The sequence below is a fragment of the Nerophis lumbriciformis genome, linkage group LG20 (assembly GCF_033978685.3).
Source record: "Nerophis lumbriciformis linkage group LG20, RoL_Nlum_v2.1, whole genome shotgun sequence".
Taxonomy (NCBI): domain Eukaryota; kingdom Metazoa; phylum Chordata; class Actinopteri; order Syngnathiformes; family Syngnathidae; genus Nerophis; species Nerophis lumbriciformis.
In genome coordinates, this window is record NC_084567.2 from 3,850,001 (window position 1) to 3,876,506 (window position 26,506).

Here is a 26,506-nt window from a genome sequence, read left to right on the forward strand (position 1 = left end):
GCGTGGCCTCCAGCTCCGCCTGAATTTCGGGAAAAAATTTGTCCCGGGAGGGATATATATATATATATATAAATATATATATAAAACAATAATATATATTTATAGCTAGAATTCACTGAAAGTCAAGCATATATATATATATATATATATATATATATATATTGAGTATATATATATAGATAGATATGAAATACTTGACTTAGTATTTCGTCAAGTATTTCTTATATATATATATATATATATATATATATATATATATATATATATATATATATATAATAAAAGAAAGGCAGCACGGTGGCAGGGGGGTTAGTGCATCTGCCTCACAATCATACTTGCCAACCTTGAGACCTCCGATTTCGGGAGGTGGGGGGGCGTGGTCGGGGTGGGGCGGGGGCGTGGTTGGGGGCGTGGCTAAGAGGGGAGGAGTATATATATATCAAGAGGGACAGAGACAGCGCACAGTGCATGTGGATCACATGTTACCATGGCGAGAAAACATGGAGAGACTGGAATGTAATAGAGTGATCTATGTTTGTCTGTTGCCATCTCCTGGTGAATGTTGGCTATAGCGTACTGTGGTTACTTTTTGGATGGCCGACGATTTAGGTGGTGTTGCGCACCTGACGTCAAGTGTGTAGAGTCTATTCTGAAGTCTACAGTAAAGAGACATCCTTCATCCCCTCAACTGTTTATTGCCTCCAACTCAATATATTACAACAACATTGCTCCATGCGGACCTGGAGGGGGCGTGGCCTCCAGGTCCACCTGAATTTCGGGAGATTTTCGGGAGAAAATGTGTCCCGGGAGGTTTTCGGGAGAGGCGCTGAATTTCGGGAGTCTCCCGGAAAATCCGGGAGGGTTGGCAAGTATGCTCACAATACGAAGGTCCTGAGTAGTCTTGGGTTCAATCCCGGGCTCAGAATCTTTCTGTGTGGAGTTTGCATGTCCTACCCGTGACTGCGTAGGTTCCCTCCGGGCACTCCGGCTTCCTCCCACCTCCAAAGACATGCACCTGGGGATAGGTTGATTGGCAACACTAAATTGGCCCTAGTGTGTGAATGTGAGTGTGAATGTTGTTCGTCTATCTGTGTTGGCCCTGCGATGAGGTGGCAACTTGTCCAGGGTGTACCCCGTCTTCCGCCCGAGTGTAGCTGAGATAGGCTCCAGCGCCCCCCGCGACCCCGAAACATCAATTTCCACACTTCTATTAGTGGACCCGGACATCTTATATGTAATATAAATGTGTAGGTGGGGTGTATGGTGTGTGGTCATTAAATATGTATTCTGATATATGTTCTTCACAGAAAATGAGCCAAAGTCAGTGAGTCTCAGTTTGAAACATTTATTAATTGTATAATTTTTCTTTTAGTAAAAAATGAAAACGGGTCCCACAGACCCGAACACCACACAAGGGTTAAGACGACCACATTTTCGATGCATGATTAGTCAATATATATATGTAATACCGTATTTTCCGCACCATAAGCCGCCCTGGGTTATAAGCCGCGCCTTCAATGAACGGCATATTTCAAAACTTTGTCCACCTATAAGCCGCCCCGTGTTATAAGCCGCATCTAACTGCGCTAAAGGAATGTCAAAAAAACAGTCAGATAGGTCAGTCAAACTTTAATAATATATTAAAAACCAGCGTGATGTGGGCGCGCATGGAGTCGTATATCAACATGGACGGAGCTGCGTGAAAAAAGCCACCCGGCCTCTTCGCGTAAACTTACCTTAACCACTCGCTCATCTTTTCTTCATCCATCCATCCCTTCGAGTTAGCTTTTATGATGACGCCGGCTGGAAAGGTCTCTTTTGGCAAGGTCTTCCTTTTGAATATCACCATGGGTGGAAGTTTCTGGCCATTAGCATGGCAAGCTAGAACCACAGTGAAGGATGACTTCTCATTCCCTGTGGTGCGAATATTCACCGTACGTGCTCCCGTTGTATCCACAGTGCGGTTCACAGGAATATCAAAAGTCAGTGGAACCTCGTCCATGTTGATAATGTTCTCTGGCCGGATCTTTTTTTCAGCTATCTTGTTTTTACAATATGCACGGAAAGTAGCCAGCTTTTCTTGAAAGTCTTTAGGCAGTTGCTGTGAAATAGTAGTCCGTGTGCGGATGGAGAGATTGCGTCTTTTCATGAACCGGAAACCTGTCGCTTAGTAGGAGCCATTTTGTGGTCTTTACAGATGTAAACACACAAAGGAGTTGAAACGTAATATCCGCGCTTCTTCTTCTTCTTCTACGCGGGCGGGTGGTTGCTTACAGTAGAAGAAGAAGCGCTTCCTGTTCTATGGGGGCGGGTGCTTACCTTGGCGGTTGCTTGCGTAGAAGAAGAAGCACTTCCTCTTCTACGGGGAAAAAAGATGGCGGCTGTTTACCGTAGTTGCGAGACCGAAACTTTATGAAAATGAATCTTAATATTGATCCATATATAAAGCGCACCGGGTTATAAGCCGCACTGTCAGCTTTTGAGTAAATTTGTGGTTTTTAGGTGCGGCTAATAGTGCGGAAAATACGGTATATTAATATATATTTTGATTCCAAAGAAATAGCGATTGTTGAAGGACCGGAATTGATGCTGTGAGTTGAAAAATAAAGCTTCCGTAGATCCACGCTGATGTCTCCTCTAGCAACCATTAAAAGATTAAAACGCTCCCAAACATGGCACACTATATACATCCATTCATATATTATATCACTTTAATCTATTTTCACGTTAAGAAACTATTTATTAACTTTTATTTTATTTTGTAGTAGTGGCAACTTCCTCCCGGTTAACTTCTTTTGTTTTCACTTTGTTGCACTGTGCATGCAAGTGAAGTTGAAGCCATATTGGCGTTTACAGTGGAGTCTGATAAAAATCTCATTTCACTTGCAGTGTAAACAGTCAGGTGGGAAAAAAATCAGATAAAAAAATAAAAAATCAGTTTTGGGCCACTTTGGCCTGCAGTGTATTCTCACACTCTCATTCTCACAACACAAACACCAGTTCATGATCTTTGACGTACACTTCTGTAATCCATAAGAAAGGTGAGGGGAAACCCCATCCATGTTGTTCTCTTAACAATGCAAGTTGTGTAGTGGCTGTCAGAAAAAAATCAAATTCATGCTCAGTTTGCTTCAACAGATTATCTCAGAATGTAACGACTTAAAATGCACACGATGTATAGATCCTTTTAGATAGTTTGGCGTCAAAATGTTAGCACTAACAAAGTTTAATGTAAGTTTACTTAACAGGCATTTCTCCTGCGTGAACTCTCATGTGTCGAGTCAAAGATTGCTTTAGAGAAAAACTTTTACCACAAACTGAACAATTAAACGGCTTTTCCCCGGTGTGAGTTCTCATGTGTGCTGGCAACTGGCCCTTAAGAGAAAACTGTTGACCGCAAACTGAACAATTAAATGGTTTCTCCCCTGTGTGCGTTCTCATGTGTCCGGTCAAAAATCTATTACGAGAAAATGTTTTGCCGCAAACCGAACAAATAAATGGTTTCTCTCCTGTGTGTGTTCTCCGGTGTTCTGTCAAATTGGCCTTTCGAGAAAATGTTTTACCACAAAGCGAACAATTAAACGGCTTCTCTCCTGTGTGCGTTCTCATGTGTGCTCTAACAGAGACCTTATAAGAGAAAACTTTCCCACAAAGCAAACAATTAAACGGTTTCTCCCCTGTGTGCGTTCTCATGTGTCCAGTCAAATAGCTATTACAAGAAAATGTTTTGCCACAAACCGAACAATTGAATGGTTTCTCTCCTGTGTGTGTTCTCTGGTGTTCTGTCAACTTGCTCTTTTGAGAAAAATTTCTGCCGCAAACTGTACAGTTAAATGGTTTTTCTCCTGTGTGCGTTCTCATGTGTGCAGTCAAAGTGTTCTTATGAGAAAAATTTCTGCCGCAAACTGTACAGTTAAATGGTTTTTCTCCTGTGTGTGTTCTCATGTGCACAGTCAAAGTGTTCTTATGATTAAAGCTTTTAGCACAAACTGAGCAGCTGAAATGTTTCTTGTCAGTGTGAGTCCTCATATCACCTTCACAGTCTGTATCGCTGCTCAAAGCTTCTTCATCGTCGTCTTCGGCCTCATTATCTGATAGTGGAGCTAAAAGGTTGTCAAACTGTGGTTTCTCTTCATCATCTTCAGTCTTCACAGAGACAATAGTCAGTGGTAGCTTGGTGAGATCATCTTCCTCCGTTATCCAGAGTTCTTCCTCTTCCTCTTTAATGTGGGGGGGCCATGGACGCTCTTGCTTCAAAGCGGAGCCCTCGCCCCGCGGCTGAGGTGGAAGTTCTTCTGGATGGCGAATGAGTGGTTTCTCTTCATCATCTTCAGTCTTCACAGAGACAACAGTCAGTGGCAACTTGGTGAGATCACTTCCCTGCGTTATCCAGAATTCCTCCTCTTCCTCTTTAATGTGGGAAGGCCATGGACACGCTTGCTTCTGCACACCAGGTGGAAGTTCTTCTGAATGACCAATCAGCTGCTGGACGTCTGCAGGACACAAACACACTTTAGTTCAGACATGATCCATGAGATGTTTTGTCCTTGAACTCGCTCCACACTTTCTTCTATGTACTGCATGTGTGTGTAGTGTTTCATGGACATTCATTTAGTGCCTTGCCAGAATGATGGATCAGTGTCTCTCATGAGAGACAAGAAAATAAAAAATGTTTTCCCGGTTTCTAACATATAAAAATGGTCTCGTTCTAGGTGGCTAGCAATGCAGCTAATTCTACCTTTAAATCACTTTAAAAATGCATTCAAAAAACGTCAACAATACTTACCGTATTTTCCGCACTATTAGCCGCACCTAAAAAACACAAATTTTCTCAAAAGCTGACAGTGCGGCTTATAACCCGGTGCGCTTTATATATGGATTAATATTAAGATTCATTTTCATAAAGTTTCGGTCTCGCAACTTCGGTAAACAGCCGCCATCTTTTTTCCCGGTAGAACAGGAAGCGCTTCTTCTTCTACGCAAGCAACCGCCAAGGTAAGCACCCGCCCCCATAGAACAGGAAGCGCTTCTTCTTCTACTGTAAGCAACCACCCGCCCGCGTAGAAGAAGAAAAAGCGCGCGGATATTACCGTACGTTTCATTTCCTTTGTGTGTTTACATCTGTAAAGACCACAAAATGGCTCCTACTAAGCGACAGGGATCCGGTTCATGAAAAGACGCAATCTCTCCGTCCGCACACAGATTACTATTTCACAGCAACTGATATTCCTGTGAACCGCACTGTGGATACAACGGGAGCACGTACGGTGAATATTCGCACCACAGGGAATGAGAAGTCATCCTTCACTGTGGTTCTAGCTTGCCATGCTAATGGCCAGAAACTTCCACCCATGGTGATATTCAAAAGGAAGACCTTGCCAAAAGAGACCTTTCCAGCCGGCGTCATCATAAAAGCTAACTCGAAGGGATGGATGAAGAAAAGATGAGCGAGTGGTTAAGGTAAGTTTAAGTTTACGCGAAGAGGCCGGGTGGCTTTTTTCACGCAGCTCTGTCCATGTTGATATACGTATGTTTGTGATTGCACATTTGCGTACATTTTGGGAGTGAACAGAGTTGTTAGAACGCTGGTTTTTAATATATTATTAAAGTTTGACTGACCTATCTGACAGTTTTTTTGACATTCCTTTAGCGCAGTTAGATGCGGCTTTCAACACGGGGCGGCTTATAGGTGGACAAAGTTTTGAAATATGCCGTTCATTGAAGGCGCGGCTTATAACCCAGGGTGCCTTATGGTGCGGAAAATACGGTACATACACTCATGCACATAATCACGTTTCATCAAACATAAATTAACGTTGTTGCCCTAGGGCTGGGGTCGGCAACCCGCGGCATGCGGCTCTTTAGCGCTGCCCTAGTGGCTCCCTGGAGCTTTTTCAAAAATGTATGAAAAATGGAAAAAGATGAGGGGGAAAAAAAAAATATTTTTTGTTTTGATATGGTTTCTGTAGGAGGACAAATATGACACAAACCTCCCTAATTGTTATAAAGCACACTGTTTATATTAAACATGCTTCACTGATTCAAATATTTGGCGAGCGCCGTTTTGTCCTACTAATTTTGGCGGTCCTTGAACTCACCGTAGTTTGTTTACATGCATAACTTTCTCCGACTTTCTAGGACGTGTTTTATGCCACTTCTTTTTCTGTCTCATTTTGTCCACCAAACTTTTAAGGTTGGGCATGAATACACAAAGGTGAGTTTTGTTGATGTTATTGACTTGTGTGGAGTGCTAATCAGACATATTTGGTCACTGCATGACTGCAAGCTAATTGATGCTAACATGCTATTTAGGCTAGCTATATGTACATATTGCATCATTATGCCTCATTTGTAGCTATATTTGAGCTCATTTAGTTTCCTTTAAGTCCTCTTAATTCAATTTATATCTCATAACACACTATCTCTATGTAATATGGCTTTTAATTTTTTGCGGCTCCAGACAGATTTGTTTTTGTATTTTTGGTCCAATATGGCTCTTTCAACATTTTGGGTTGCCGACCCCTGCCCTAGGGTAAACTGGGTAACACATGGCACATTGATAAAGCTTAACCCATTGTTACTATAACAATCTACAAGGTGAATATAGGTTGCTTCTCTTTCTTCCCCTCCATTTTTCTGCTTTCTTTCGTATCTCTAGTTATCATTACGTACCGTATTTTCCGCACTATAAGGCGCACCTAAAAACCACAAATTTTCTCAAAAGCTGACAGTGCGCCTTATAACCCGGTGCGCTTTATATATGGATAAATATTAAGATTCATTTTCATAAAGTTTAGGTCTCGCAACTACGGTAAACAGCCGCCATCTTTTTTCCCCGTAGAAGAAGCGCGCGGTGCATGCTGGGATATGTGACGTTTCATTTCCATTTGTGTGTTTATGTAAAGACCCCAAAATGGCTCCTATTAAGTGTGTTGTCTGTCTAATTATAAATAATGCAGACGAGGCGTGTTAACTGAGTTCTCAACGTTTACTCACAGCGTGCTCATAACCACATTCTAACTGCCAGCATACAACAACGCTTCTCAGGGCTACCGCGCATGCTCGTAACTATCGTTGCATGCTGGGTAGTGTAGTTGTTATATTTGCTAGCTCATAACAGCACATTGAGAGACACGCTTACGCGCTTAATTCAATACTCGCCGTCATTCCGGGTGGATTGACAAAAGACCTCCAGCCGCTAGATATTGGTGTCAACAGGGCATTCGAAGCTAGACTGCTAACTGCGTGGGAACAATGGAAGACAGAAGGCGAACACACCTTCACTAAGACGAGGAGGCAGCGCCAGACGACGCCAACATCTGCCAGTGGATCATAAATTTGCCCAACTTTTCACTTCGGACACCGAAGACGAAGGATTTACGAATGAAGAATAACTTCAGAAAGTGAGCGCTATGTTTATTTTGTGTGTTGTGACATTAACGTTCGAGCAACATTATGTTGCTATTGCTCTGCACTATTTTGAATTTTACTATGTTTGTGATTGCACATTTGCGTACATTTTGGGAGTGAACAGAGTTGTTAGAACGCTGGTTTTTAATATATTATTAAAGTTTGACTGACCTATCTGACTGTTTTTTTGACATTCCCTTTAGCGCAGCGTAGGCGCGGCTTATAGTCCGGGGCGGCTTATTGGTGGACAAAGTTATGAAATATGCCATTCATTGAAGGTGCGGCTAATAATCCTTATAGTGCGGAAAATACGGTATATGTATTGTTGCATTTGAACAACTGTATTGTTGATAATAGAGGTACATTATTGGTATTGTGCATTATCAATAGCGCTATTTCTATTGGTATTTGTATTGATCCATTTGTAGTGTAATAATGCTCATTGTCATTTCTGTATTATTATTATTTATTTCGCTAACTGCTTATTTGCTATCACTTTTACCATCATATCTGTACTTATCCTATTTGCTGATGTCGCTCTATTGTTGTTGTTGTTTTTGTCTCTCTGTCTTATCCCCCTCTTGTCCCCACAATTTCCCCCTCTGTCTTCCTTTTTTTCCCTTTCCCTCCTGCTCCGGCCCGGCTGCACCAAATGATAACATAAATACATTTAATAAAGTCAAATACAAATAAGGCAAGAAGAGAAGTATCCCACACTTCTCTTTTGTAAAGTAAATGTGAACAGCCGACATGAGCATCTACATCAGGGGTGCTCATTACGTCGACCGCGAGCTACCGGTCGATCTCGGAGGGTGTGCCAGTCGATCACCAGCCAGGCATTAAAAAAATAGTCCTACAAATGAGCGATCATAAATCTTCACTATGACGTCACTTTCGTCACTTGATTGACATTCACGGCACCCGAGGGTCTTCTGAGATGACGCTGGCTGCTGCCAGCTCATTAAAATGACCGACAGGAAGGCGAGAAACACTTTATTTCAACAGACTCTGGCGCCGTACCTGTCGTCAAAACTCCAAAGACCGACTGCACAGTTGCGCTAACAAAATAAGACTCTCAGAAAGCTGGCGTGCACAAGCTAGCAAGCTACGGAGTTTGCCGACAATGTATTTCTTGTAAAGTGTATACAAAGGAGTACGGAAGCTGGACAAAGAAGATGCCAAAAACCAACCACTTTCATGTGGTATTGACAGAAAGGAGGACTTTTTTTCTCCTCCATTCGAAAATGCGGACGTTATCAGCACCACTGTCTGATTCCAATCAATGCAAGTCATCAGAATCAGGTAATACACCAACTTATATTCTTGTCTTCATGAAAGAAAGGAATCTATATGTGTTAAACATGCTTGTATTATCTTTAAACACCTTTAACTTATTAACACTATTAACTATGTGTTAAACATGCTTGTATTATCTTTAAACACCTTTAACTTGTTAACAATATTAACTATATGTGTTAAACATGCTTGTATTATCATTAAACACCTTTAACTTGTTAACAATATTAACTATATGTGTTAAACATGCTTGTATTATCTTTAAACACCTTTAATTTATTAACAATATTAACTATGTTAAACATGCTTGTATTATCATTAAACACCTTTAACTTGTTAACAATATTAACTATATGTGTTAAACATGCTTGCATTATCATTAAACACCTTTAACTTGTTAACAATATTAACTATATGTATTAAACATACTTGTATTATCATTAAACGCCCTTAATTTATTAACAATATTAACTATGTGTTAAACATGCTTGTATTATCATTAAACACCTTTAACTTGTTAACAATATTAACTATATGTGTTAAACATGCTTGTATTATCATTAAATACCTTTAATTTTTTAACAATATTAACTATATGTGTTAAACATGCTTGTATTATCATTAAACACCTTTAACTTGTTAACAAAAACATATATTTCATAAATAAGTAAATGTAAATGATATATATGAATGAGGTAGATCCCCACGACTTGATTAATTGAAAAGTAGCTCGCCTGCAGAAAAAGTGTGAGCACCCCTGATCTACATCAACTATATGATATGCCTGAGAAGCTGGACAGGACAAAAAAAAAAAAGACGGATGAGGAGAATCAGTGCCCATGGAAACCAACAGCAAACTGGGAAAGAGGGTGCGCCAGGAAACAGACTAAAACTACCAAACATAAATCTTGCCATGACCTGGGTAACAGATCATGACATAGGAAATGTTAACATAACCATGGAAAAATAATAATAATTTAAACCACAAAACACTTAACTATAACTTCTTTAAAGGGGAACATTATCACCAGACCTATGTAAGCGTCAATATATACCTTGATGTTGCAGAAAAAAGACCATATATTTTTTTAACCGATTTCCGAACTCTAAATGGGTGAATTTTGGCGAATTAAACGCCTTTCTAATATTCGCTCTCGGAGCGATGACGTCACATCGGGAAGCAATCCGCCATTTTGTCAAACACCGAGTCAAATCAGCTCTGTTATTTTCCGTTTTTTCGACTGTTTTCCGTACCTTGGAGACATCATGCCTCGTTGGTGTGTTGTCGGAGGGTGTAACAACACCAACAGGGATGGATTCAAGTTGCACCAGTGGCCCAAAGATGCCAAAGTGGCAAGAAATTGGACGTTTGTTCCGCACACTTTACCGACGAAAGCTATGCTACGACAGAGATGGCAAGAATGTGTGGATATCCTGCGACACTCAAAGCAGATGCATTTCCAACCATAAAGTCAAAGAAATCTGCCGCCAGACCCCCATTGAATCTGCCGGAGTGTGTGAGCTATTCGGGGACAAAGGACCTCGGTAGCACGGCAAGCAATGGCGGCAGTTTGTTCCCGCAGACGAGCGAGCTAAACCCCCTGGATGTCTTGGCTCACACCGTCCCTTATGCCACCGAAGGTGATCAAGAGAAGAATATCGACCTTAGCTTCCCTGGCCTGCTGACATCAACTCCAAAACTGGACAGATCAGCTTTCAGGAAAAGAGAGCGGATGAGGGTATGTCTACAGAATATATTAATTGATGAAAACTTTATTCATTACTCGCGGTTTTACGTAAATTATTATACACAAACTGTGTTTATCAATAATTTAGCATAAAAACAATACAACACTTAAAAACAAACACATACCAATCGTTGGTTAGAAGGCGATCGCCGAATTCGTCCTCGCTTTCTCCCGTGTCGCTGGCTGTCGTGTCGTTTTCGTCGGTTTCGCTTGCATACGGTTCAAACCGATATGGCTCAATAGCTTCAGTTTCTTCTTCAATTTCGTTTAAGCCGCTGAAATCCGAGTCTGAATCTGAGCTAATGTCGCTACCTTGCTGTTCTATCCGCCATGTTTGTTTGTGTTGGCTTCACTATGTGACGTCACAGGAAAATGGACGGGTGTATATAACGATGGTTAAAATCAGGCACTTTGAAGCTTTTTTTTAGGGATATTGCGTGATGGGTAAAATTTTGAAAAAAACTTTGAAAAATTAAATAAGCCACTGGGAACTGATTTTTAATGGTTTTAACCCTTCTGAAATTGTGATAATGTTCCCCTTTAAATAAAGGAATTTGAAAGAAATGCTTAACAAAGTGTTATAAAATAAGTGCAGAGCGTGAACATAGAGTAACCAGAGAAGAAGAATTTCTTGCAGTTTTAATGCCAGAAAGTTATGTGTAACATCTCATTTGGTCTGTTATTCTTATCCAAGTATGGAAATTAATATATTTCATGCAGCAATTATTATTGGACCAAAATATTGTTTTTAAAGTAGCACATTTGTTCTATTCTGAGCCAGTTGCAGTTGTAGGAACTTGATACAATATATGGAACCGACATACTTTAAAAGTTGCCTCAACTAATATTTTCAAGTTCCTCTTACATCCGACTGAATGTTCCATCAACTCATGTGATACACTTCCATCCATCCATCCATCTTCTTCCGCTTATCCGAGGTCGAGGCGCGGGGGCAGCAGCCTAAGCAGGGAAGCCCAGACTTCCCTCTTTCCAGCCACTTCGTCCAGCTCTTCCTGTGGGACCCCGAGGCGTTCCCAGGCCAGCCGGGAGACATAGTCTTCCCAACGTGTCCTGGGTCTTCCCCGCGGCCTCCTACCGGTCGGACGTGCCCTAAACACCTCCCTAGGGAGGCGTTCGGGTGGCATCCTGACCAGATGCCCGAACCACCTCATCTGGCTCCTCTCGATGTGGAGGAGCAGCGGCTTTACTTTGAGCTCCTCCCGGCCGCTTGTACCCGTGATCTTGTCCTTTCGGTCATAACCCAAAGCTCATGACCATAGGTGAGGATGGGAACGTAGATCGACCGGTAAATTGAGAGCTTTGCCTTCCGGCTCAGCTCCTTCTTCACCACAACGGATCGATACAGCGTCCGCATTACTGAAGACGCCGCACCGATCCGCCTGTCGATCTCACGATCCACTCTTCCCTCACTCGTGAACAAGACTCCGAGGTACTTGAACTCCTCCACTTGGGGCAAGATCTCCTCCCCAACCCGGAGATGGCACTCCACCCTTTTCCGGGCGAGAACCATGGACTCGGACTTGGAGGTGCTGATTCTCATCCCAGTCGCTTCACACTCAGCTGCGAACCGATCCAGTGAGAGCTGAAGATCCTGGCCAGATGAAGCCATCAGGACCACATCATCTGCAAAAAGCAGAAACCTAATCCTGCAGCCACCAAACCAGATCCCCTCAACGCCTTGACTGCGCCTAGAAATTCTGTCCATAAAAGTTATGAACAGAATGGGTGACAAAGGGCAGCCTTGGCAGAGTCCAACCCTCACTGGAAACGTGTCCGACTTACTACCGGCAATGCGGACCAAGCTCTGGCACTGATCATACAGGGAGCGGACTGCCACAATCAGACAGTCCGATACCCCGTACTCTCTGAGCACTCCCCACAGGACTTCCTGAGGGACACGGTCGAATGCCTTCTCCAAGTCCACAAAGCACATGTAGACTGGTTGGGCAAACTCCCATGCACCCTCAAGGACCCTGCCGAGAGTATAGAGCTGGTCCACAGTTCCACGACCAGGACGAAAACCACACTGTTCCTCCTGAATCCGAGGTTCGACTATCCGGCGTAGCCTCCTCTCCAGTACACCTGAATAGACCTTACCGGGAAGGCTGAGGAGTGTGATCCCACGATAGTTAGAACACACCCTCCGGTTCCCCTTCTTAAAGAGAGGAACCACCACCCCGGTCTGCCAATCCAGTGGTACCGCCCCCGATGTCCACGCGATGCTGCAGAGTCTTGTCAACCAAGACAGCCCCACAGCATCCAGAGCCTTAAGGAACTCCGGGCGGATCTCATCTACCCCCGGGGCCTTGCCACCGAGGAGCTTTTTAACTACCTCAGCAACCTCAGCCCCAGAGGTGGGGTGATATACTTGACACTATAAATTGACTCTACTAAGCTCGGTCAAAGCAACAAGATGACCTGACTGAGTTCAGTTGAGTCAATATTTGTCTTAGTGTTGAACTTTAGTCATGTCTGGTGTGTGAAACATGTGCAACTCCAAGAAAAAAAAGTTTTCCCCTGGTGAGAAGGATATCTTTGACCAACAGCACTGACAACACACCATGGCGGAGGTTTGCGCTCTCCTCTTCCCGACTTTTCTCACACACACGACTCTCTCGCCCACGTCTGCTCCTACGTTTCACCCTCTCTTCGTGCCCGCTCGGCTTCCACAACCAGCAAATTATGCAAATTAGGCGATGACATCATGATGACCACATGTATTTTGGCACTCTGTGGGATACCCTGCGATTACCGTATTTTCCGCACTATTAGTCGCACCTAAAAACCACAAATTTACTCAAAAGCTGACAGTGCGGCTTATAACCCGGTGCGCTTTATATATGGATTAATATTAAGATTCATTTTCATAAAGTTTCGGTCTCGCAACTACGGTAAACAGCCGCCATCTTTTTTCCCCGTAGAAGAGGAAGTGCTTCTTCTTCTACGCAAGCAACCGCCAAGGTAAGCACCCGCCCCCATAGAACAGGAAGCGCTTCTTCTTCTACTGTAAGCAACCACCCGCCCGCGTAGAAGAAGAAGAAGGGGCGCGGATATTACGTTTCATTTCCTTTGTGTGTTTACATCTGTAAAGACCACAAAATGGCTCCTACTAAGCGACAGGTTTCCGGTTCATGAAAAGACGCAATCTCTCCATCCGCACACGGACTACTATTTCACAGCAACTGCCTAAAGACTTTCAAGAAAAGCTGGCTACTTTCCGTGCATATTGTAAAAACAAGATAGCTGAAAAAAAGATCCGGCCAGAGAACATTATCAACATGGACGAGGTTCCACTGACTTTTGATATTCCTGTGAACCGCACTGTGGATACAACGGGAGCACGTACGGTGAATATTCGCACCACAGGGAATGAGAAGTCATCCTTCACTGTGGTTCTAGCTTGCCATGCTAATGGCCAGAAACTTCCACCCATGGTGATATTCAAAAGGAAGACCTTGCCAAAAGAGACCTTTCCAGCCGGCGTCATCATAAAAGCTAACTCGAAGGGATGGATGGATGAAGAAAAGATGAGCGAGTGGTTAAGGTAAGTTTACGCGAAGAGGCCGGGTGGCTTTTTTCACGCAGCTCCGTCCATGTTGATATACGACTCCATGCGCGCCCACATCATGCTGGTTTTTAATATATTATTAAAGTTTGACTGACCTATCTGACTGTTTTTTTGACATTCCTTTAGCGCAGTTAGATGCGGCTTATAACACGGGGCGGCTTATAGGTGGACAAAGTTTTGAAATATGCCGTTCATTGAAGGCGCGGCTTATAACCCAGGGCGCCTTATGGTGCGGAAAATACGGTAGTCCTAATTTATTAAGAAAGAAATGTCCGCGTCTAAAGACTAAGACAATTATATCTGTGTATTTTACAATTTAAGAAGAGTTTTTTAGTTTACCAACATTCTTAAGTGCCTAACATTCAGTGACGTGCAGTCACTGGAGTGAGGCCCTGCCTCACCTGCCATCATAGAAAGAAAAAAAAAATGTAAAAAGAAAAAAATTTAATTAAATTGTTATATGTATCCAGTGATTATACTATAAAGTTATTTTCCATTTAACTTCACCAGTTTTAGATAATTTTTATTCAAAATCGCTGAATTTTCACATTTGCCGCTCAAATACCGAGAAGAGACGGTGCGGTGATCAGCAGCCAGTTGAGGCACGTCACTCAGTGCCTCAACATGGATTGCGCAATGACTCGGCTAACTGCTGGCCTGCTGTGCAGTGAGACCGTATTGCTATATGAACTATATTATACATTTCCATAGTTTAGTTAGCTGAGGTATATAATGTACAGTGTATTTTGTCAACAACTGTATGTGTGTTATGTATTTCTTCTGTTGAGCGATCATAAAACGGCTGCAAAAGACGCACTGGCTGAGGCTCGCAGTAATCCCGCCTCCTGCACCCCCGCCGTAGAATGCACCCCCTGACGGGAGTGTTATATCAACTAAAGCCCACACTTAAACTTTCCACGTGCAAGATTGAATCTATTTAAAAAAGTAATTTCATAAGAAGCCAAAAAGTGAAAAAACAATAATGTTGGTGTTGGAGGAGTCGTGAATGACTGCAGGGCAACAACATTAGGTACACCTGCAGACTGCAGGTGTACCTAATTCACAACTCCTCCAACACGAACATTATTTTTTTTGCACTTTTTGGCTTCTTATCAAATAACTTTTGTAACCTATTTTTATGGGCTTTCCTCTTTGTGATGTTAAGTTCCTGTTATGCGCTGTTATACAGTATATGCCTTGAGCTCTTATTTTGAAGGCGCTAAGAGCGGAAGTGATGTCACGTTGCAGAGGTTTTTGAAAGAAGGTAAATAAAGTGGTCCTCGTGTAAACTGGAGCCTCCGTGTTTGTTATTTTGTAGTTTCATTCAGTATAGGCGACATTTATAAACCCTCGGTTACACTTTTTTAAATAGATTCAATCTTGCACGTGGAAAGTTTAAGTGAGGGCTTTAGTTGATATAATTCTACGGCGGGGGTGCATTAATCCAGCACAACAGCGGCGCATGGACTTCATTTATAAGTAAAGGTAAGACCATAATAATGTTTTTTTATTAAATGTGCTTTTTTGTGTGCTACAGTTTGTATGTGTAAAGTTAAAGTTAAGTTAAAGTACCAATGATTGTAATGAAATTTGTCCTCTGCATTTGACCCATCCCCTTGTTCCTAACCCTGGGAGGTGAGGGGAGCAGTGGGCAGCAGCGGCGCCGCGCCCGGGAATCATTTTTGGTGATTTAACCCCCAATTCCAAGCCTTGATGCTGAGTGCCAAGCAGGGAAGAATGCTGGTATGAGCTTTTAAACATAACCCGTTAACTGCTGCCAAGCAAATGGTGAATAAGATACTCTTTAGGGTTCATATGTTTGTAAATCTGACTGTGATGAAGTCAGTGCCTCACCAGCCATCAACCTCACCGCACGTCACTGATAACATTATAACATTCAAGATATATTTAAAATTATAACAGAGAAACCAACAATTCAAATGATTTATATTTGCTTTGGTAACTTTCTTTGACTTTATGAGCTGTGACACTTGTGGAGAACTTCCCAATAATCCAAAGTTGAGAGTAATGAAATGATTTTTGTTCTTTATGACCTCCAATCCTCTGCACGTTGATGTAGACATGTGGTCCAGTCTTCTCTTCACATCTCTTACTCTTCCCCAACATCTCTTCTTTCACATCATTCTTTTCTTTACACAAGCGCTTGTTTTGCTCTTCCACTTTCTTCATTTGACTTTTGCATTCTTTCATCTCCTCTGATGTGAACTCCACTGCCTTCTTCAAGCTAACAATCATGGCGGCTCTTTCTTTACATTCTTCAACAAGGTCGGCTCATTTACACTTTGAGGGCTTGAAATTCAAATAGCTTTCAAATGACAAAACTTCAAGTCACTCACCTTCATCTTTCGTCTTTATCTCCGTTGGTGATTTGCTGGAAGTTGATTCTCTTTCACTTTCTCTTTTACATGACGTCGCCATCTTAGCATAGCAGTAGTCGTCCATCTTCTATCACGTCTTCAATCTTCACTTCAGATAAAACAACATCGCTCCAAAGTCAACTTTCGTTTCGTGAGCTTGAGAAAAAAATATTGGAGTGTCTATAAAAATGTTAAAGGTAGATTTGAAACCTTTTCGGGAAGCCACCGCCGTTCGTCCGCCATCTTGTTGCCGTCAAAGTCTTCGCGCTGCTCGACCCGTTTGCCCATGCGTCAAAAGTCGGCAACTTCCGTTTCCGACTTTACGGCAGATTTTTCAATATAAAGTCATGTTAACATTTCTTCTTTTAACGACTAGTTTATGAACGTATCAACTGATAACCAAAAATGGTCGAATTAAATTAATTTAAACTTTTATCCATCAAAATTATATATATAAAAAAGTTTTTCTGTTGAATTAATAAATAACATTTTATTTTACCAAACTTTGTGTGGGGTTTTGTTTAAAGACATAAAAAATACAGGTCACAAGTATTTCTATATCCTATATAGCTCAATTAGCAGTCATCCAATTTAAATGCTTTATTAATAATAATACTAATAATAATGTGGTCAATCACTTGAATCATCATATGACATGCAGATCATTATTTATGAAATATGGATATTATATATATATATATATATATATATATATATATATATATATATATATATATATATATATATATATATATATATATATATATATATATATATATATGACGGTCCACAACTGTATGTGGCAAAATGCAGCTCTACACTGCTGTCGCTTCAACATATCACTGGCACCAGGTGGATTATGAACTTCTTTTATTACAGTGTCCTGCAAAACAGTGCAAATTGTGAGACTGTGAGTCCACTTGGGTCACGGGATTCTCAGTTAGAAGGCTTCACAGTTCTTGATGTTTGACATAATAAAACCACAGTTTCATTTTACAAACAACATGTTACATTTGAGTGTGATCGTATAGTGTTTAAACCAAATCTTCATACTAATTATCATATTCATTCTCTCAGTTAGTTTCACCTGTACTGATATTGGTATGCTTAGATTTACAATAATCCTTTTTTTATATGCAAAATACACAGTAAATTGACAGTCGCTACATTTTACAGGATGTCCCTGAACGCACCTCGCATCCAAAATGGCTGCTTCAAACCATGCGGTTGATAAACCAGGCTGCGGCCTAGCCAAGCTACCATTAGCATCATAATAATAGGTGAGGACAGCAATATGAACAACAAGACAATCACAGTGGCATGAAATATAATGTTACCTGCAAAACAGTGCAAATTGTGAGACTGTGAGTCCACTTGGGTCACGGGATTCTCTAAATAACACATCAACAATCACCAATTAGTTTACACAGTAAAAGTGTGTTATTGTCTTCAAAATATCACTCTAAGATACAGTTTTGGTCAATACCAATTAGCGAACCTTTTTTTGTGTACGTTACTGAGTACTAGTGATGGGTCCGGCAACACCAATGCATCGGCGCATGCGTCGAGCTCATAGAGCAAAACCCTGTGTCGGTGCGCGTACCGCTTTTAGAAAGTCACGTGACCGATCATGAGCTGTTTTGGTCACGTGACCGATACGCGAACTGTGTTGCACTGACGCCTCCTCTGTGCCCTGTGAGCGGCTCTTTTCTACAGCCGGAGAAATAATAACTAAGAAGAGAAAGCGTCTAAAATTGAATACGTTGGAAAAACTGTTTTTAAAAAAAAATAAAAATGTGTAAAAATAAATAAATAATAATTTCCAGGTCCACAAGCATCCTCATTCACAACACGTTCTCTTAGATTTCCATGTTATGATACATGTTCACATTATTTATTGACTGTATCTAAAAAAGACAAAAAATATATTTTATTTAAATGAAGTTATGAAATAATCCTAAATGAAATACAATGACTTGGTTTATATTATTGTATATACTAGGTCAGTGGTTCTCAACCTTTTTTCAGCAATGTACCCCCTGTGAATTTTTTTTTAAATTCAAGTACCCCCTAATCAGAGCAAAGCATTTTTGGTTGAAAAAAAAAAGATGAAGTAAAATACAGCACTATGTCATCAGTTTCTGATTTATTAAATTGTATAACAGTGCAAAATATTGCTCATTTGTAGTGGTCTTTCTTGAACTATTTGGAAAAAAAGATATAAAAATAGCTAAAAACTTGTTGAAAAATAAACAAGTGATTCAATTATAAATAAAGATTTCTACACATAGAAGTAATCATCAACTTAAAGTGCCCTCTTTGGGGATTGTATTAGAGCTCCATCTGGATTCATGAACTTAATTCTAAACATTTATTCACAAAAAAAAAAAATCTTTAACATCAATATTTATGGAAAATGTCCACAAAAAATCTAGCTGTCAACACTGAATATTGCATTGTTACATTTCTTTTCACAGTTCTTTTTGACAGACATTTTAGTGACAAACCTGAGCTTGTGCTTCACTGAGTTTATGAACTTGCAGTCATATTTTGTTGAAGTATTATTCAATAAATATATTTATAAATGATTTTTGAATTGTTGCTATTTTTAGAATATTTAAAAAAAATCTCACGTACCCCTTGGCATACCTTCAAGTACCCCCAGGGGTACGCGTACCCCCATTTGAGAACCACTGTACTAGGTCATAAAATCAGTGTCAGTTGAGTCGGTCCATAGGTTGCCTGTAGGGATTTTTAATGTCCAGCAGATGTCAGTATTTAGTGACACAGTATCGACACAGTATCAATACAGTTTTGCAATGTGTCGAAACGCTTCATGAGGCCTCATCAACCCATCACTACTGAGTACTAATCAAAATATAAACAGTCAATATTCACTAATTAGTAATCAATCCCGGACAATGCAAAAACGTGTCTCACCAGTTAGAAGGCTTCACAGTTCTGAGCACTTCCCGCAGGTAACCGTACATACCACTTCTCGCCAGCAACAGGCGCTGTTGCAACACTTCATTCATAATTGAATCAAGCATAATGAACGTCTGTTTCTACACCGTTACATATACAGGTAAAAGCCAGTAAATTAGAATATTTTGAAAAACTTGATTTATTTCAGTAATTGCATTCAAAAGGTGTAACTTGTACATTATATTTATTCATTGCACACAGACTGATGCATTCAAATGTTTATTTCATTTAATTTTGATGATTTGAAGTGGCAACAAATGAACATCCAAAATTCCGTGTGTCACAAAATTAGAATATTACTTAAGGCTAATACAAAAAAGGGATTTTTAGAAATGTTGGCCAACTGAAAAGTATGAAAATGAAAAATATGAGCATGTACAATACTCAATACTTGGTTGGAGCTCCTTTTGCCTCAATTACTGCGTTAATGCGGCGTGGCATGGAGTCGATGAGTTTCTGGCACTGCTCAGGTGTTATGAGAGCCCAGGTTGCTCTGATAGTGGCCTTCAACTCTTCTGCGTTTTTGGGTCTGGCATTCTGCATCTTCCTTTTCACAATACCCCACAGATTTTCTATGGGGCTAAGGTCAGGGGAGTTGGCGGGCCAATTTAGAACAGAAATACCATGGTCCGTAAACCAGGCACGGGTAGATTTTGCGCTGTGTGCAGGCGCCAAGTCCTGTTGGAACTTGAAATCTCCATCTCCATAGAGCAGGTCAGCAGCAGGAAGCATGAAGTGCTCTAAAACTTGCTGGTAGACGGCTGCGTTGACCCTGGATCTCAGGAAACAGAGTGGACCGACACCAGCAGATGACATGGCACCCCAAACCATCACCCAACCATGCACATTTTGCATTTCCTTTGGAAATCGAGGTCCCAGAGTCTGGAGGAAGACAGGAGAGGCACAGGATCCACGTTGCCTGAAGTCTAGTGTAAAGTTTCCACCATCAGTGATGGTTTGGGGTGCCATGTCATCTGCTGGTGTCGGTCCACTCTGTTTCCTGAGATCCAGGGTCAACGCAGCCGTCTACCAGCAAGTTTTAGAGCACTTCATGCTTCCTGCTGCTGACCTGCTCTATGGAGATGGAGATTTCAAGTTCCAACAGGACTTGGCGCCTGCACACAGCGCAAAATCTACCCGTGCCTGGTTTACGGACCATGGTATTTCTGTTCTAAATTGGCCCGCCAACTCCCCTGACCTTAGCCCCATAGAAAATCTGTGGGGTATTGTGAAAAGGAAGATGCAGAATGCCAGACCCAAAAACGCAGAAGAGTTGAAGGCCACTATCAGAGCAACCTGGGCTCTCATAACACCTGAGCAGTGCCAGAAACTCATCGACTCCATGCCACGCCGCATTAACGCAGTAATTGAGGCAAAAGGAGCTCCAACCAAGTATTGAGTATTGTACATGCTCATATTTTTCATTTTCATACTTTTCAGTTGGCCAACATTTCTAAAAATCCCTTTTTTGTATTAGCCTTAAGTAATATTCTAATTTTGTGACACACGGAATTTTGGATTTTCATTTGTTGCCACTTCAAATCATCAAAATTAAATGAAATAAACATTTGAATGCATCAGTCTGTGTGCAATGAATAAATATAATGTACAAGTTACACCTTTTGAATGCAATTACTGAAATAAATCAAGTTTTTCCAAATATTCTAATTTACTGGCTTTTACCTGTATATATATATATATATATATATATATATATATATATATATATATATATATATATATATATATATACATACATATATATATATATATATATACATACATACATACATATACATATATATGTATGTATATATATATACATACATATATATGTATGTGTATGTATATATATAGTATATATATACACACACACACACACACACACACACACACACGCACACACACACACACACACAGCAGTAAGGCTGAAGGAGGTCGGAGAGATATGTTGGAGCGACGTTTGTTTAGACATTTAAAAACAAATAGTAGGAGTTTAAAATGTAGGTGACTGTTTCGTCAGCTACGTCACTCGTGTGCACAAGGAAAGACGCAGTCGCCAGCGGAAGTGGATATTTCACGACCAAATCCGGTTTTGGTGAGTATTGTCTATTTAACCCTTGTGTAATGTTCATGTTGTTGTTACTCAGCCAGCGTTTGTGGGTCTGATGGACATTTTGTGGCTTTTAATGCCTCACAATCAAACACTTTTATGTTAAAAATACTGAACAGATGTTTACCTTATCCCAATAAACACCTGTTCAGTATTTGAACATAAAAGTGTTTGATTGTGAGGCATTAAAAGCCACAAAATGCGATGGGTCCATCAGACCCACAAACGCTGGCTGAGTAACAACAATATGAACGTTGCACGGAAAATTTCTCTGCCAGTTTCTGCCTCCCACAGGGATTCTTCTTTTGTGTTTCTGCACCTGCGGTTCTCACACAACATTGTTTGTTAACACTGTCTGCTCTCATTTTCTCGCACATTTGACCCTCTGATGTTCTGTGTACCTACACTCTGTCCTCCTCCTGTCTAGGCCTGCCACACTTCTATTAGCCCCGGGCCCAGTGGACCCGGACATCTTATATGTAATATAAATGTGTAGGTGGGGTGTATGGTGTGTGGTCATTAAATATGTATTCTGATATATGTTCTTCACAGAAAATGAGCCAAAGTCAGTGAGTCTCAGTTTGAAAAATGTATTAATTGTATAATTTTTCTTTTAATAAAAAATGAAAACGGGTCCCACAGACCCGAACACCACACAAGGGTTAAGACGACCACATTTTCGATGCATGATTAGTCAATAGTGAGCAAATAATAGGCTATATGTAATATATTAATATATATATTTTGATTCCAAAGAGATTGTTGAAGGACCGGAATTGATGCTGTGAGTTGAAAAATAAAGCTCCTGTAGATCCACGCTGATGTCTCCTCTAACAACCATTAAAAGATTAGAACGCTCCCAAACATCTCACACTATATACATCCATTCATATATTATATCACTTTCATTTATTTTCACGTTAAGAAACTTTTTATTAATTTTTATTTTATTTTGTAGTAGTGGCAACTATCTCCCGGTTAACTTCTTTTGTTTTCACTTTGTTGCACTGTGCGTGCAAGTGAAGTTGAAGCCATATTGGCGTTTACAGTGGAGTCTGATAAAAATCACATTTCACTTGCAGTGTAAACAGTCAGGTGGGAAAAAATCAGATAAAAAAATAAAAAATCTGATTTGGGCCACTTTGGCCTGCAGTGTATTCTCACACTCTCATTCTCACAACACAAACACCATTTCAAGATCATTGACGTACACTTCTGTAATCCATAAGAAAGGCGAGGGAAACCCCATCTATGTTGTTCTCTTAACAATGCAAGTTGTGTAGATGCTGTCAGAAAAAAATCAAGTTCATGCTCAGTTTGCTTCAACAGATTATCTCAGAATGTAACGACTTAAAATGCACACGATGTATAGATCCTTTTAGATAGTTTGGCGACAAAATGTTAGCACTAACAAAGTTTAATGTAAGTGTACTTACCAGGCATTTCTCCTGCGTGAACTCTCATGTGTCGAGTCAAAGATTGCTTTAGAGAAAAACTTTTACCGCAAACGGAACAATCAAACGGTTTCTCTCCCGTGTGTGTTCTCATGTGCGATGCCAAATAGGCCTTTTGAGAAAAACTTTTGCCGCAAACTGAACAATCAAATGGTTTCTCTCCCGTGTGCGTCCTCGTGTGTGCTGTCAAATGGGCATTTTGAGAAAATGTTTGCCCACAGACTGAACATATAAACGGTTTCTCTCCTGTGTGTGTTCTCATGTGTGCTGTCAAATGGGTCTTGAGAGAACTTTTCTTACCGCAAACTGAACAAATGAATGGTTTCTTTCCCGTGTGCGTTCTCATGTGTGCTTTCAAATGTGCCTCATAGGAAAAAACTTGAACGCAAACTGAACAATTAAATGGTTTTTCTCTTGTGTGCGTTTTCACGTGCCTGGTCAAGTTGGTCTTTTGAGAAAATGTTTTACCGCAAACTGGACAAACAAATGGTTTTTCTCCCGTGTGTGTTCTCACGTGTTTAGTCAAATTGCTCTTCTGAGTAAAGCTTTTAGCACAAACCGAGCAGCTCAAACATGTTTTACTTCTCTTTTTTTTAGAGCAACCAGAGTGTTTGTTGTCAGTATTAGTCTTCATGTCGCCTTCACAGTCTGTATCGCTGCTCAAAGGTTCGTCAACCTCGTCTTCAGCCTCACTATCTGATAGTGGAGCTAAGAGGTTGTCTACTTGTGGTTTCTCTTCATCATCTTCAGTCTTCACAGAGACAACAGTCAGTGGCAACTTGGTGAGATCAGTCTCCTGCGTTATCCATAATTCCTCCTCTTCCTCTTTAACGTGGGAGGGCCATGGACGCTCTTGCTTCAAAGTGGAGCCATCACCCTGCAGCTGGGGGAGAAGTTCTTCTGGATGACCAATCAGCTGCTGCACGTCTGCAGAACACAAACACACTTTAGCTCAGACTTGATCCATGAGATGTTTCTCCTTGAACTTGTTCCACACTTCCTACCTCCTCCTACATGTTCAAGTGCAACTTTGTTTGTCAATACTTTTATAGCCATAAAATGTATTGTTTGTTAGGTTTGTGTATATTTTAGGGCCCCTCAACCCTCTTCTTAACAGAGACAGATCCTATTTTATTGCTTTTGGTTGTGATTTTTATTCAAGTGAAACATTTTTCCAACAAATAATTTGTTGTTCATTTGCATTATTTGTTGTATTTATCTTGGAGATTTAAAAGTTTACGATGTGGTTACCTAACATGTGATGTGGTCTACCTTACATGTGATGTGGTCCACCTAACATGTGATGTGGTCTACCTAACATGTGATGTGGTCCACCTAACATGTGATGTGGTCTACCTAACATGTGATGTGGTCTACATAACAAGTGATGTGGTCCACCTAACATGTGATGTGGTCTACCTAACATGTGATGTGGTCTACATAACAAGTGATGTGGTCCACCTAACATGTGATGTGGTCTACATAACAAGTGATGTGGTCCACCTAACATGTGATGTGGTCTACCTAACTTGTGATGTGGTCTACATAACATGTGATGCGGTCTACCTAACATGTGATGTGGTCTACCTAACATGTGATGTGGTCTACCTAACATGTGACGTGGTCTACCCAACATGTGATGTGGTCTACATAACAAGTGATGTGGTCTACCTAACATGTGATGTGGTCTACCTTACATGTGATGTGGTCTACATAACAAGTGATGTGGTCCACCTAACATGTGATGTGGTCTACATAACAAGTGATGTGGTCCACCTAACATCTGATGTGGTCTATCTAACATGTGATGTGGTCTACATAACAAGTGATGTGGTCCACCTAACATGTGATGTGGTCTACCTTACATGTGATGTGGTCTACATAACAAGTGATGTGGTCCACCTAACATGTGATGTGGTCTACATAACAAGTGATGTGGTCCACCTAACATGTGATGTGGTCTACATAACAAGTGATGTGGTCCACCTAACATGTGATGTGGTCCACCTAACATGTGATGTGGTCTACATAACAAGTGATGTGGTCCACCTAACATGTGATGTGGTCTACCTAACATGTGATGTGGTCTACCCATGGGGCGGCATGGCGAAGTGGGTAGAGCAACCGTGCCAGAAACCTGAGGGTTGTGGTCTACATAACAAGTGATGTGGTCCACCTAACATGTGATGTGGTCTACCTAACATGTGATGTGGTCCACATAACAAGTGATGTGGTCCACCTAACATGTGATGTGGTCCACCTAACATGTGATGTGGTCCACATAACATGTGATGTGGTCTACATAACAAGTGATGTGGTCCACCTAACATGTGATGTGGTCTACCTTACATGTGATGTGGTCTACATAACAAGTGATGTGGTCCACCTAACATGTGATGTGGTCTACATAACTAGTGATGTGGTCCACCTAACATGTGACGTGGTCTACCCAACATGTGACGTGGTCTACCCAACATGTGATGTGGTCTACATAACAAGTGATGTGGTCTACCTAACATGTGATGTGGTCTACATAACAAGTGATGTGGTCCACCTAACATGTGATGTGGTCTACCTAACATGTGATGTGGTCTACTTAACATGTGATGTGGTCCACCTAACATGTGATGTGGTCTACCTAACATGTGATGTGGTCTACATTACAAGTGATGTGGTTCACCTAACATGTGATGTGGTCTACATAACAAGTGATGTGGTCCACCTAACATGTGATGTGGTCTACATAACAAGTGATGTGGTCCACCTAACATGTGATGTGGTCTATCTAACATGTGATGTGGTCTACATAACAAGTGATGTGGTCCACCTAACATGTGATGTGGTCTACATAACAAGTGATGTGGCCCACCTAACATGTGATGTGGTCTACCTAACATGTGATGTGGTCTACATAACAAGTGATGTGGTCCACCTAACATGTGATGTGGTCCACCTAACATGTGATGTGGTCTACCTTACATGTGATGTGGTCTACATAACAAGTTATGTGGTCCACCTAACATGTGATGTGGTCTACCTAACATGTGATGTGGTCTACATGACAAGTGATGTGGTCCACCTAACATGTGATGTGGTCTACCTAACAAGTGATGTGGTCCACCTAACATGTGATGTGGTCTACCTAACATGTGATGTGGTCTACATAACAAGTGATGTGGTCCACCTAACATGTGATGTGGTCTACCTACGCATCTACTTTGTTTTAGCAATCAAGAATATTTCAGTTGTTTTCATCCTTCTTTGTGGGGACATTGTTGATCGTCATGTCATGTTCGGATGTACTTTGTGGACGCCGTCTTTGCTCCACAGTAAGTCTTTGCTGTCGTCCAGAATTCAGTTTTTGTTTACTTTGTAGCCAGTTCAGTTTTAGTTTTGTTCTGCATAGCCTTCCCTAAGCTTCAATGCCTTTTCTTAAGGGCACTCACCTTTTGTTTATATTTGGTTTAAGCATTAGACACCTTTTACGTGCACGCTGCTTCCTGCTGTTTCCGACATCTACAAAGCAATTAGCT

At 41.0% G+C, this 26,506-nt stretch overlaps 1 protein-coding gene across 2 annotated transcripts in view; it reads right to left on the reverse strand.

Annotated features, from left to right (window-relative positions):
• Positions 1-2,713: 2,713 nt before the first annotated feature.
• The window catches only part of LOC133619222 (uncharacterized), a 34,737-nt gene continuing 10,944 nt past the window's right edge, over positions 2,714-26,506 (reverse strand). Inside the window, exons 1-3 of one of the 2 annotated variants that reach the window (XM_061980160.2) lie at positions 16,632-16,706; positions 16,401-16,530; positions 2,714-4,493 (exon numbers count right to left, since the gene is read on the reverse strand). In XM_061980160.2, coding sequence (XP_061836144.2) covers positions 3,238-4,493; positions 16,401-16,506 — 1,362 coding nt within the window. In that variant the 5' untranslated portion in view covers positions 16,507-16,530; positions 16,632-16,706 and the 3' untranslated portion in view covers positions 2,714-3,237. Of the gene's footprint in view, positions 4,494-16,400; positions 16,531-16,631; positions 16,707-26,506 lie in introns of those variants that run through there. The other variant, XM_072915422.1, reaches the window with a different exon arrangement.